Source organism: Thermoascus crustaceus (genome assembly GCF_041956765.1).
Source record: "Thermoascus crustaceus strain CBS 181.67 unplaced genomic scaffold VTN00scaffold_2, whole genome shotgun sequence".
Classification (NCBI taxonomy): Eukaryota; Fungi; Ascomycota; class Eurotiomycetes; order Eurotiales; family Thermoascaceae; genus Thermoascus; species Thermoascus crustaceus.
In genome coordinates this window covers 3,995,300-4,008,903 of record NW_027192528.1, presented here as the reverse complement: position 1 = coordinate 4,008,903, position 13,604 = coordinate 3,995,300, and the positions used below count along the sequence as shown (strand labels likewise).

The following is a 13,604-nucleotide window of genomic DNA, read 5'->3' as shown; positions in this document are numbered from 1 at the left end:
CTGGTTATTATTAGATTGCAGGCACTCGTACCCCCGAACAACGTGTAATATATCCTTTCACCCGAGAATCTTAAGACTCTAAGGCTAAAACTTGGAAACAGACCTGCAAGAGCCGCGGCTATGGCGAGTCGTCTTCAAAAAATGATTACTCTCTAGTCCACATCCTGGACTGCGAGAATAAAGAGGTGGTTCCTGAGTTCCACTTAGCGAACCACTAATAGGATGGTTAGGGTTGAAACCGACTTGGCAGGACTTCTTACCCATGCATTGCAGCTGCGTTTGTATATCTTTTTACGACATTCTTTGAGCACAGCTCCCGCATCGCGAGGCAATCCAACTGGAAAACGTCAGTAGGGTGCAACGACTTACTATTTTCATGTTCAGTATTAGTTTCCAGACATTCTCCTTGCTCACTCAGACATTCAAATCATTTGTCAGAAGGGTTGGCTGAAAAATTATATTATTGATCCTCCGCAGATTAAACTTTTCTAAATGGATAAGCTTCTATCATTTAATGTTCCAGTTCAATCTCATTTAAAGTGATCCTTCAGGCTGAGCCGGGGTACATCAGTGCAAACATAGTGTCCTGTGTAATGGCAAGATCAGCTCAATCCAGGACACCAACTCCTATTTGCAACAGGAACTCACCAGCATTCAGAAGGAGCTAAATTTAACAGTATGTTCAATACACACTAAGGAAGTATCATGTCATTCTGTTTTCAGTGCGAACATCACATAACTAGAACTTGGAATAATTTTGTCATTCCAGATGGTCCTGGGACTCATTTATCAACATGCCTGACAGCTCTCATATTGGTAAGAAATCCTGTGATTCTTATAGATGTCTGTGTCGCAATACTGTTGAGCATTGGGGTGCTCTTCATGAATACTAATCCGATTTGGGTAACTCCAAGTCCTGCCGTGGGCGTTTCGCTAGAGAAAAAAAAGCGAAAAGGAGCATTTACACCCTTTCCAATTGAGAGATCAACAGGTTACCAGGCATGACACGATTATTTGACAAGTGGCTTTTCTTTTTCTAACCCAGTCATCCCTGGTGGCGCTAAAAGTTCTTGGAACATGTTCGTACCTTCGCACAAATAAGACTTCCCTAAGCACAGTGATATTGCTATTGCTGTACTTCAATTTGTGTAGAAAAATTTATCGCAACGTGCAAATGTGCAATCTTATTGCAAATGTATTCACTATTAACATCGTCAGTCGCAGTTGTTGCGGGCTATGCCCGTAGATTGCTCGGCTTCGCTTCGCTTCCTCTTATTGGCTTTCTCTGTATTGCCACGTGACCTTGAATGATTCTGCCATGCCGCTTTCCACACCGCCTCCTGAATGGGTAAGGTCTGGGCCCGAGGTAGAACTCAGGGCATGGGCAGCGCCGTCACACAAACTCAGTGGTGAGGCTGTCATCGTCCACAGAATAATCATTGCTTACATGGAACGCAGATAACGATGACTGGAAAGCTCTCTTCTTCACCGACACCAAACCAGCTAATCTATCATTTAATGCCCACCCTCGTTCTTATGATGAGTGATAGCGCGGCATTTATGGAATCAGGGACTAGTTCTTTGCAGTCTACTGCTTAATTGACATAGCAAGATAATGCTCACACAGTAGCGGTGCAGATCCCTACTGGGCAGCGGGAGTAGGTATCAATAATATTTTTGCTTTCCTTTTGTCTGCCATCTCGTTATAATTTGTCCTCCAAATCATTACCGACCAATGGAGCAGCAGTATTAGCCCTTTTAAACCTACAGAGGCGGAAAAGTTGCTGTTCCTTAGCATTGTCGATGCAGGAAGCTGAGCTGGATGTTTCAGCTTGAAGACCAAGGTCTAATCATCAGCCTCTGTCAAACGCGCATCTGGGGAACAGAGTTCAGGCCGGCGAGATAGCACGACTGTCGCGCGACTCAAGGCCTCACCCTGTCTATTTTACACATCACCCAGGCTCACTACGGGCGCGCGACCAGAAAGCGGCATCACCTTCCAGCTCACCCAGGAGGCACCCACCCAAGTATTGACCGCGGACAAGCCACACGCCGGGCGGTTAGTAGTTGGGTGGGTGACCACCAGCGAATCCCGTCTGTTGTAGGCTTTTTACATCTTTTTTTTTAGACAGAGCTTCTCTGCCTTCCGTAATGTAAAGGGGCTTTTTGTGCACATTTAGCTGTGGCCTAGGAGTAGCTATCAGACTGGAGTGCTACTACATTCTCTCTGAATCCGACTATCAAGACCATTCTCTTCCAGAAAACCTTTATCAACAAGGGCCTCCTTCTCCTTATTGTTCGAGTAGAGAGTAATAGTGAAATGTAGGTCTCGCGTATTCTCCTCGGTCAAGCCAAGCCATCCTAAAGTTTGGAGCGCGGATTGAACCCGGCCTCGTCACGCTGGCTCTCCTGCATCAAATTAAAGAGCTTGTCGTTCTTCTGCTGGAGAACATTGAGCATGGACCTCATCTCCACGAGAAAGTCGTGGTATGCATCACCAAAAGACTCTTCGGACTCTGCAAAGTCGGAATAAATGTTGACGATGGAGATCATAGGAGACAGTTGTAAATCTCTTGGATGGTTCCCCTGAGCTCTGGTCGTAAGATACACGAATTAGCCACCAGAAAGGGGATACAGTACTATATGGAAGGCTTAATGCGATCAGCCATGATGATAGCCGACAACCACAACACAGGCAGATGAGGCTATTATCCCTGTACAAATAACAAACAGCTGAGAAGTAAAACTATAGTAAGAGATTAGAATTGGAAAGGACTGACCTGATCAACTACCTATGGCGAGGAAGCTGTGTGCTAAAAGGGGATGATGGTTTGAGCCTAAATCGTAGATGAGTATGAGGCCATAGTCAGCAAAGTGTAAATGTAGTAGTAGCAAAATAATTTCACCGTTCTCGGAGAACAGGTAGAATAGTTATTAGATTTTTGGACCAAGCTTCAGATAGGTACCCACCTAGGTGTTTTCTTTTTGGCGCAGGCGCAGGTAGTGAGGGAGGAGCCTTGGAAGAAAGCGTTTGTGTGGGACAAAGGAAACAATAGCGAAGAGAGAACTGAACTGCAGAATTCATATTCACAGGGAGGGGAAATAACAATAACCTTTAGTGAATGAGACATTAGGTAGTAGGTAGGTAGTGAAGGCAGCACGGTAGGATCAAAATAGACAGAACATGTAGTGGCGGATGGCATGAGCAGAGACATCATATGCTCATCTCTAGTAGCCAGCAAGATACACACCAAGGCGTTCAGTGGATGTATTTATCTTCCTTTCTAAAGATGATGGTAGTTCTCAATATTGTATATGTTAGTGCAGAAAGGAATATAAACACAGAATCCATCCATTCTAATGAGAAATTAAACTCGCTTCGAAGGGAGCAAGGAAGATAGTTAGATAGAGAAATTTGAATTTGCTACCTGGAAGGTATGGAAATAGCAGCCTATGCAGTTAATACCAGGCGCACAGAAGCCCAAAAAAAGGTTTTCTTTGTGCTAAATGTGGATAATATAAGTACTTCATAAATGAGCCCTTATGTAATGGCCTATAAGGTTGTCAAGCAAAAGAGATTTTATAACTGGACTCCCATCCATTCAGCACAGTATAAGTGCTCTACTGGCTACTAGCAGTTTTACTAGAAAGTTAGACTTCTCAGCTTAGCTACTGTAAAGTATTAGAAGAAAGACCATATACGTCATGCATAATAAAGTTAGTTGTGGGGATTTCGGATTTAAAGTGCTTAAGTGATTATGCTAATTCGTAAACAAGCATAATACCTTATGTTTATTTAGAGCGTCGTAATTCCTTCCATCTAGTGCGAACATTTCTTTGTAGTTACCGTAGAACTACAAATTACCACATGATCCCTGGTGCGACCACCTTTCCCGTTCGGCCGAGTAACCGGATCAGGTATAGATAATGTACTGCTTAACCTCGGCCATGATTATTGAGACAGAACCACTTCCAAAATTTAGCACAAAGTTGGCATTCGAAACCTCGGATATATCGGCGTCGCATGACTCCATACACCGCTATTTCCGTCGGCTCGCGTTTTCGTTGCTAGAAGTTCCGATGGCAGCATATGAACTATTGGCTTCTTCTGTCACGGAGTTAGGCACGAGCGCACGTCTTGCTTCCTCAAATGTACTGTACAGAGGTGATGCCCAGTGGGATTCTTAGTACATACGTTTTCACACGCATGGGCCAGTTTTAATGCCGCCTTAAAATGTCGTCTATTAAATGGCCATAGCGCTCGCAGGCAGGTCCTCAATCCTAGTCTTATCAAAGCTAATTAGGCGAGGATTCTGGTAGCACAGTTGAAGGGCAGCATCAAACTAACACCCCTCCAAGTGGACCATACTAGGAATCTTTCTGGATTTCACCGCAGTAGGAACAGACTTGAAGGATGGATGTATGCATGTATGAGGTGGCCCGCTTTTAATAGGTGCCAACTTACTAAGTGAAACATGTGTAGGTATCGATATCTCCATGGAAGGATTATGCCCTCAGGCATCTTCTGTTTCGCACTGTACAAATACAAACTGGCGATCTCCCTTTCTAGCTCACAACCTGAACAAAACAGTACACAATGTCAGTCCAAGAAGTTGCTATCATTGGTGCCGGGCTCTCAGGCCTCGCTCTCGCCCTGGCCCTGCATCAACAATCCATTCCCTGTACCGTGTACGAGGCACGAGATGCGTCGCTGAACATTGGTGGCGCCGTCATGCTCACCCCGAATGCACTGAAGGTGCTCGACACCCTCGGAGTGTACAACCGCGTCAGGCCAAAAGGCTACGAATGCGAGTTTCTCTACTTCCGGGACGACAACGACCGACCGCTCGACGAGTTCGAGTTGGGCGGCCAGCAGAAATACGGATACAAGGCGCTGCGGATCCACCGGCACGAGCTCATTACGGAGATGTTGTCTATGATCCGGGAGAGACAGATTCCCATTCAGTACGGGAAGAAGTTTGTGAAAATAGCCTCTGAATCTGATAAAGAGGTAGTGTGGGAATCTGCGGATGGGATCAAACATAGGGCTTCGTTCCTAGTTGGCGCAGATGGGATTCACTCTCGAGTGAGACAGTATCTTTATCCTGATCTGGAGCCTCGCTTTACCCATATCGTGGCAATCACGGCTGAATTGCCAACGAGACAGCTGAAGGTCCCTAACAACTATCCGCTGCCCGCTACCATCATGAACAGGCGACATGGAGCCTTCCTGATTTCTCCTCAGCTGGCTGACGGCTCTGAGGTGCTCATTGTTAGGCAGAAGCATGAACAAGAGCTCGATCGCGATGGATGGAACAAACTACTCGCAGACAAGGCGTGGTGCATCGATTTCCTGCGCAGCGGGAAAGACGACTTTCCAGAGATTGTGCGCAACGCCGTGGCAGACATCCAGTACGACAAGGTCAGCATGTGGCCGTTCTACTTTGTACCGAAGCTGGAGACGTGGGTGTCCCGTCAGTGTCGAGTTGTCATTCTGGGTGATGCGGCACATGCCGTCCCCCCATCGACTGCACAGGGTGTGAATCAGGCGATGGAGGACATCTACACCTTCGCCCGTGTCCTAGCTGTCTGCGGAAGACGGGAAGTGGCTGCCATTGCGCCTGCGTTGAAAACGTGGCACCATCACCGACAAGAACGGATAGATCGACTGCTGGAGCTCAATGTCCAGATCAATACGCGACGAATGCCTAAGCTATCGAACCACGATGATGTTAAAAATAAGAATTTTGTCGAGGACAAGTTTGAACTGGAATGGCTGTACACGGTCGACCTTGAGAAGATGGTGCAGAATTGCCTGCCGAATCGGAGTCCGAATGAGCGTCTGGGTAATGCGGAGAACAGCAGTACGTATAGCTCTCGAATATAATCGACTTCTATAGGGGCTGGACTCATATGCCATTGCGCTGGATGGTGAGTATAAGCATAGAATTGTATTATAGACAAACAATTGGTCGCAATAGAACTAAGTGGTTTGACATCTGATCCTTCGAGGACCTAAATCACAAAAAATTTTAATTAGAAGAAACCCAGAGAAAAAAAAGCGTTCTGTAGTGGTACCTTCTATTATTTTCATTTAGGTTGACCCGGTTGAGGGCTCCGAGTATGCGCCGTCCATGGTCAATGTGAGGCCTCTAATCAACGTCACAATTTCAGCTACACAAAGAAACAAGAGTAAATCAATCTAATCCCCTTCGCTCCTTTTCTATAACATAAATCTCAACTCATCTTTCCTCAAAAACCCAAAGAGACAAAAGCAAGGCAAAATTAAAGGATTGAGATACGAAACCAGTCCTTCAGAGTGCTCCTACTGCCGCCATGGACTACAACGACGGCGTTATCTTTAAGAAGAGGGAGGGCACGACCATCCATGTGGGTTCCGAGCACTTTCAGTTCATGAAGCTGCTATCCGAATGTCCTTATTTCGAGTACTTCAACCGCCGGGAGGTCTTTGAGGGAAGGCGTATCGATGATGGAAAGGCCGTTGTTATGAAACTTGACTTTCAGTATGTGACGAACCTAAATTAAGACACTTAATTTATCCATCTATATTTCCCATACTCATTATCCTTTTTTTTTCTTTTGAGTGCTCTTGCCATCATGATATGTGTGTTGACAGTCCTAAGACTTGACGGCTCAGTTCTCGAACCACACCGCGAGAGTAAATTCATTCGAGACCGGGAACCAGAGAATTTAATAATCTCTGTCGCTATGTCAAAAAGTGCCACGGGTCCAGTCACACTCCTCTCTGTCTCGCGCAAGCCGAACTCCGTCAGGACGAGTCAGAAGTATATAATTAAGTCCTTGACAGACGAGGATGTCACAGTTATCAGGAGGCAGCTTGTGGAAACTCTGACATGAGTACTAATTTACCCAAGGAGATAATTCTACTTTGGTATATAATACATATCTATTCCATTTCCTTTTAAAAATATATACATATCTCGATTAAGATTGCTAATATACATCTGTTACAGCACAGCCTGGAGACCATGAGCAGGACAGACGAGGGGGGGGGGGGGGATTCTATCATGCGCCAATGGATCAAAATGATCTATCTGGACCTTTGATCCATCTGGATTCTTTGATTCATCTGGATCCTTTGATCTATCTATAGTCATGATCCACCGGATAGGTATTTCCGGGCAGAACTCAGGATGTATATAAAACGCTCCTTAACCATGGGGATTAGGACCCCGTGGTCAACTCAAATAGCAATCTTGATAGCAACATTGCTAGTAACGGCCTAGTCATCTCCTTCTCTTGCTTTCTGTCCTCAAGATAAACCCAACGAGCCTCTGCCTAAGAAGTCTTAGGTCCGCCGTTACAACATCCACGTCTTTTATACGGCAGATACCTAGGCAATCAAAGCCTAGAATTCAGCGTAAGCGATAAAGACCTGTTCTACGACCGAGAAAAGAAACACCTGTGCGCACCACCTATCCTATTTTTATCCTGTCCTTTTCCTCCTCCGCAAAGATTATTGTAAAATGTCACATAAAAGTGATATGATTCGCAAGGTCCTTCCCCGGCTTCCCAAGCCTGTGAGCTTGAGGAAGAGGATAAAGGGGAGCGTATATCAGAACAAGAGATTACATAGTCTGTCAAAAGCATGACCGAATGGTTGGATTACTGGCGCGATCCAAACGATAGTGCTGACGTGATAAGGGGTAGTGGGTTTGCAGCGCCAGAAGATGAGTACTACGAGTAGATCCCCAGGTCTAGGCATAGGTAGGTAGGTAGATGAAGCATGTGCTACTTTATTGGGAGTATACTGATTATTCGCAGTTTGTATACCCATCTTGGCAATTATATTTATTTCCTTCTGTTTGAAGTTGATACTGAGATAGATGAGCCCACAGGCGACGCTGATTTCTTCAATGCTGGTGGCAGAAAACAAATACAGAGATATATGCAAGACCTCTGTTGCTATAAATACTAGATAGTATGCAATTAAATTTCATGTACTGGATCATTAGGTACCAAATCTAAGACATACACCGCATCTGATGAGGTACCCCACTACCCCTTCCCCCGCACTTTCTTACCCTCCCACATCTCACTAAGACAGGATTAATTATAGGTCTCCACAGCGCCCTTACAGGTCTATCTCCATAAAGTGCCTCTCCAAGATCCTGATCAAATCCCTGATGCATGCAGTGCTGGTTGGCAGGCTGAGGCCCTGCCCGAACACTCTCATCTCCAATGTCCACTTTCTCCAACTTGGAGAGGCACCAGGGTTCTTGATGGAAAAGAGTTTCAAGGTAGTTGACAACTATCTAGAGATTATTGATTTCTTCCCCGCCTCAACCCAAGGGGATTAGTCTTCAGGTTGGTCGAAAGTGCTAGAAAGCAAACGAGCAGGGCAGATGCTCTTAAGCGCGTACTTCGCAATAAGTCTGCAAGGTGGACAGTCGTTAGCTGAACACAGCAGAGCATCCTATTCCACCCATTGCAAGTACATATCCATAGGTATCTTCACTTCCATGTTTCTTGTCTTCCCGTGCTAATGCCTTGACATGTCATCACCCTCTTGTTCGTAGCACAAGCTTACTACCCCGTCTGCTTCGACGTCTGGACAAAAAGGTCTATGGTCCCTGTGATCAAGACCGTCACTTATCGTCCTCAAGAGACAATGATCCAATTAGCTCTGACCGGGTCACTCACCAGAAAAACCAGGCGACCGTTCCGGTTTTCGATCTTGTCCGCCAGGTCAATGCCCTGGCGCTCCCGAAAGCCACCGTCCCGCTTGGGCAGCTCAGCGGTGAGGTGCGGTCCTTTGGGGCCGTGCTCGATGTGGATATCCTTGGCGCTGTGGGTGAAGTCGCGTCCGCCCCAGATGAACCAGCCTGTCAAGTCATAATATTTCGTATCTATCCATCGTCCAAAAGGATGTTGAATAGAATAACAGGTGAGTTGGCAGGTAGACTTACCATCGCTGTTCCCGATGAAATCGTCAAGTCTGATCTCGTTGTCATGCCAGTTGCCACGTGCATCCTTGGCCTTGCAGACCAGGAAGGTGCTCTTGCCGGGCTCGACTCTGATGCGGATTTCATGGGAGCTGACGTGGAAGGACATTTTGGTGGTAGCTAAGTAGGAAGAAAGAAGTTGTTGGTAAGCTAGCTGTGGGAGAGAAGTATCTTAAGTACCCTGGGAGGTGACTCCGTCTCAGAGTATTGAATTCTGAAAGAAAAAGTGAATACGAGAAGGGAAGACCCTCGAGGGTCTTTATCCAACTCTCCAGAGTGCCCCTCCTTCCAGAATCCAAGTCGAAGTCTCCACAGGCGCTGGCAGCTCCAGTAGATAGGGCCCTATGGGGAATTCCCACTCGGGATCCTTGTCCATCTTTTCCAGACTTGGCAAATACGTGATTTCGGGCAGTCTAGTCCACAGCACCGGGCCAGCTGGCACGGCTGTGACAGCTCACCATCGGCCAACTGACGTAACCTTTGTAACTTTGTTCTCCGGAGCTGCTGAGTTGGCTGCGCGATGTCAACCGATGTGGGGGCATCGAAATCAATTGATATCGCTTCAACTAATTAGCGAAGGCTCTCTGTCCACTAGCAATCCCAGGGGCCAGGGGCCCACGGGCCCACGGGCGGCCTGGGTTCTTGTAGTTAGCCCTAAAGGGCTCAGCTGTCAGTGAACGCAGATAGTTTGCATTGTACTATTTTTAGGTAATGGTTAACCACTGCTATGGGGATAATCTTTTTCTGCATCCAGCTGCTAGAATAATGTTTTTAACCTGCGTTGAGTTCTCTTTTAACCAATGACGGAGCGTAAGACACCTCCACTTTTCAGAACCATCTATGCTGTAGGATTAACTATTCTGTAATGCCTATTGAGTTTTAAACTTGCTGTAGAAATTTTTTCATCTTAAAAAGTTCTTAGTTGAGTGATTACCACAGCCAATATCTTTATTATTAAGATTGTTAACTTCAGACCACTTCTAAATCTTTTATACCTGCCTACTCTGTAGGTACTTGCTGGGGTGTAATGCCTGCCTAGATCCCGAAACGTTATAGGGGATCCAGCCCCTAATAGCCTGTCGGCTATTACTGTGTAGCCTTTTTGGCGCAGCAGTCTCTAAGCCTAGAAGCTGGCGGCTTAGGCAGGTCTGACATCTTACTAAGACAGGATTATAAGTTTTCACAGCACAATTACAGGTCCATCTGCCTAAAATTTACTCAGCAGATATGAGTCTCTAATGCTGCCTCTCTGAGATCCCAAGCTCATCTCCAACATCCACTTTCTCCAATTTGGAGAGATGCCATGGTGTTTAATGCGAGAGGGTTTCAAGGCAGTTGACATCTATCTGGAGATGTTGACCTCTTCCCCACCTCCATGGCCGGAGATCCTCGTACCGCTAACACCGCGGGATCTCTCCGTTTTGACGAAGAGGGGGGGGGGTACTTAAACATTATCAATGAATGTTTTCCGAACCTTGATCACAGGCCATAAGTCAGAACAATTACAGAACATCTACAAGATGGCAAGCCAGTCTTCGACAATGCGCGCTCAAGTCCTGGAGAAATTCAATACTCCCTACGTGCTGAAGAGCATCCCCCGCCCTCCAAATCCCACAGGAAAAGATATCCTGGTCCAAGTACAAGCAGCATCGTACTGCCACACCGACGCCGTCTTTGCTTCCGGCGCCATGTGGCAGGACCTTCCACGCGTTGGGTCCCATGAATTCGCCAGCGTCATTGTAGAGGTGGGACCAGATGTCTCTCCCTCGTTGAAACTGGAGGTCGGCACCCCTGTCGGTATTCCCAGTCGTGCTTTTCCCTCCTGCGGCGTTTGCGACGAGTGTGGCAATAACGATGGAGATCCAGAATCCTACGGCGTGTATTGCACCAAGGCTGGTAATCTTGGTCTCTCCCGTGATGGCGGCTTCCAGGAGTACTGCATCGTGGACTCCCGGCAGGTAGCACCGATTCCGCACGGGATGACCGCGGTCGATACGGCGCCTTTGATGTGCGCCGGGTTGACGATTTGGAACGCCCTTGGCCAGGCGAAGGTCAAACTGGAGGCAGGGGGTGGACAGGGGCTTCGAATCGCGATTTCTGGTGCCGGTGGTGGACTTGGCCACCTTGGTGTTCAGTTTGCAGTCAAGTTGGGCTGCGACGTGATCGCCATCGATACGGGAGAGAAGGCGTTGTACCTGTTGAAAGAAATTGTTCGAGATCTAGGACCGCTCGGCTCCAAGGTCACGATCGTGGATGCAAAAAGTCAAGCAGCAGAAGATGTACGATGGGCGGTCTGTGGCAAGCCGGAGGAGCCAGCGTTGGAAGGCGAGAAGGGCGTTAATGGTGTCCTCATTCTCCCGGAGTCCCAGCAGGCGCTTGAATATGGGGTCAAGTTGCTCAGGAATCATGGTACTTGCGTCATGGTCAGTTTCCCAAAGGAAGGTTTCCATATTCAACCTCGGGACCTCGTTTTTCGACATATCTCGATGGTCGGAGTTTTAGTTGGGAGGAATCGACAGCTACGGGCGATGCTCAATTTCGCGGCTCAGGAAGGCGTTAGGGCGAAGACAACAACGTACTCATTGGAGCAGTTGAACGAATTGGTGGACGACTACCATAAGGGTGCGAGTGGAAAGCTGGTAGTTGATATGTCGAAGTGAGATATTGAGTGTTTCTGTTTACTGCGTTGTAGACTACCAGGCTTCTGCTATTGAACTTCATAAGACGTAATAAAACTTCGATAACACCAACTCTCATCACTATGATGAGTTCTGAAATCTAGTCACTGCTTTTTCATTGACAGCTTCTTGGAACGTGCACGATGCAATCTTAAGATCCGGTGGCTTTCTCTAAGTAAATGAAACATCATTTGCGTTTTTTGCAACCTTCAAAGTCAACATATTAGTAACAGCCGGACATGGAATCTAGATCCTATTTTCCTACTCTTCTATGATTCGGGAACTCCCCGGCTCCACGACTCGAGTCACCGCTATAATATGCGCCATATCTGCCACGCCATTACAATCCTGGTGATCTTGCGGTAGGAAGACGGTTCGTGACGCATGTCTTTAGGATATTCTAAAAGTAGCAGCAAGGGAACAATGTTCGTCATCAAACAAGGTCATACAGAGGGTCAACATCGACTCATATGATCATGGAAAAACTATGATTTCCGAGTGCCATCGGATATGTATAACGTCACCGGGATCCGTCACAACTGGGATGTTAGCCAACAGGGAGAATGGACACAAGGAATGTAAGGAGGGGTTGTGATTTGAGGTGGGGGAAGTTGGAGGTAACGTAATCCACAACCGAGCGACGCAGTTTCGCCGCCCCCTCAAAACATTCTACCATCAATATTCTTCAACGCGTCTTTTTTCCATTTCTATCATGCAAAATGCCTCTTTCTCAAGAAAATCGAATGCAAATGGCTATTTCAGCTATTAGAAATCAAAAAAATTCAATCAAAAGGAAAGCTGCTGGTATATTTGGGGTGTCAGAAGCTACCTTTCGCAAACGGCTTGAAGGAAGAAAACCACGCTCAGAAACACGCGCCAATGGCCATAAATTGACAGTTATTGAAGAGGAAGTCCTTACAAAGCAACTGCTAGATGCAGATAAGCGAGGCTTTTCAATTCGGCCAGAGTTTCTGCGCGGAATGGCACAGATTTTACTTCGCGAGCGGACACAAGATTCTACTGCATTTATTGGCATCAATTGGGCATATAACTTTATCAAGCGCCACCCAGCGCTGCGTCACGATATAACCGACGCATATCATATCAACGTGCGAAGCAGGAGGATCCAAATGTTATAAGACAGTGGTTTGAGACTGTACAAGAAGCTATTCAGGAACATGGTATCCATGAGGATGATATCTGGAATTTTGATGAAACTGGCTTTGCAATGGGACTCTGTTCCACCTCTAAGGTCATTACTGCAGTGAAGTGTAGTGAAAGACCTCGGAGAGTTCTTCAGGGGAATCGCGAATGGGTCACAATCATTGAATGTGTGAGCTCAAAAGGGATCCATATACCCCCATGGATTATCTTAAAAGCAAAATCTCAACAAGCTGCTTGGTTTCAAGAACCTGCTCTTTTTAATAAGGACTATGCTCTTGTGAGAAGTCAGAATGGCTGGACAACAGATGAAATAGGCTTTTGCTGGCTAAAAGAGATGTTTGAACCACATTCTAAACACCATTCAACTGGTGCAAAGTGGTTGCTTATTCTTGATGGTCATTCTAGCCATCAGACTGCAGAATTTGATATTTTCTGCAAGGAGAATGCAATTATCTGTCTTTGTATGCCTCCTCATACCTCTCACCTTCTACAACCACAGGATGTTGGTGTTTTTGGCCCGCTTAAACGCGCGTATGGGAAATTGGCTGAGGGAATGATGGCTGCCGGCAACAACCATATTGACAAGGAGGATTTCTTATCTCTCTATCCACCTGCTCGCGAAAAGGTATTTACTAGGGAGAATATATGCAGTGGCTTCACGGGAACTGGTCTTAAGCCACTTGATAAAGACCGAGTTTTGGAAAAGATTACCTTTCAACTTCGTACACCAACACCACCTCTTGTTGAAGGCTCAATCTCCTCTGCTTGTCAAACT

The 13,604-nt window shown here is 46.5% G+C and overlaps 4 protein-coding genes across 4 annotated transcripts; 2 read left to right on the top strand and 2 right to left on the bottom strand.

The window, feature by feature from the left end:
• Window positions 1–2,361: 2,361 nt before the first annotated feature.
• VTN00DRAFT_4948 (uncharacterized protein) lies at window positions 2,362–4,209 on the bottom strand (the record flags this gene model as incomplete). The annotated part of the gene is made up of 2 exons (XM_069431426.1): window positions 2,362–2,593; window positions 4,196–4,209. 2 exons carry the CDS (start codon window positions 4,207–4,209, stop codon window positions 2,362–2,364), a joined length of 246 nt encoding a protein of 81 aa, XP_069290463.1.
• Window positions 4,210–4,597: 388 nt separating this feature from the next.
• VTN00DRAFT_4947 (uncharacterized protein) lies at window positions 4,598–6,546 on the top strand (the record flags this gene model as incomplete). The annotated part of the gene is made up of 2 exons (XM_069431425.1): window positions 4,598–5,864; window positions 6,311–6,546. The coding sequence occupies 2 exons, from the start codon at window positions 4,598–4,600 to the stop codon at window positions 6,544–6,546; spliced, it is 1,503 nt and encodes a 500-aa protein (XP_069290462.1).
• A 2,060-nt stretch (window positions 6,547–8,606) lies between these two features.
• VTN00DRAFT_4946 (uncharacterized protein) lies at window positions 8,607–9,529 on the bottom strand (the record flags this gene model as incomplete). The annotated part of the gene is made up of 4 exons (XM_069431424.1): window positions 8,607–8,615; window positions 8,686–8,867; window positions 8,952–9,141; window positions 9,446–9,529. 4 exons carry the CDS (start codon window positions 9,527–9,529, stop codon window positions 8,607–8,609), a joined length of 465 nt encoding a protein of 154 aa, XP_069290461.1.
• Window positions 9,530–10,507: 978 nt separating this feature from the next.
• On the top strand, window positions 10,508–11,647 carry VTN00DRAFT_4945 (uncharacterized protein; the record flags this gene model as incomplete). The annotated part of the gene is made up of 1 exon (XM_069431423.1): window positions 10,508–11,647. One exon carries the CDS (start codon window positions 10,508–10,510, stop codon window positions 11,645–11,647), a length of 1,140 nt encoding a protein of 379 aa, XP_069290460.1.
• Between the last annotated feature and the right edge of the window lie 1,957 nt (window positions 11,648–13,604).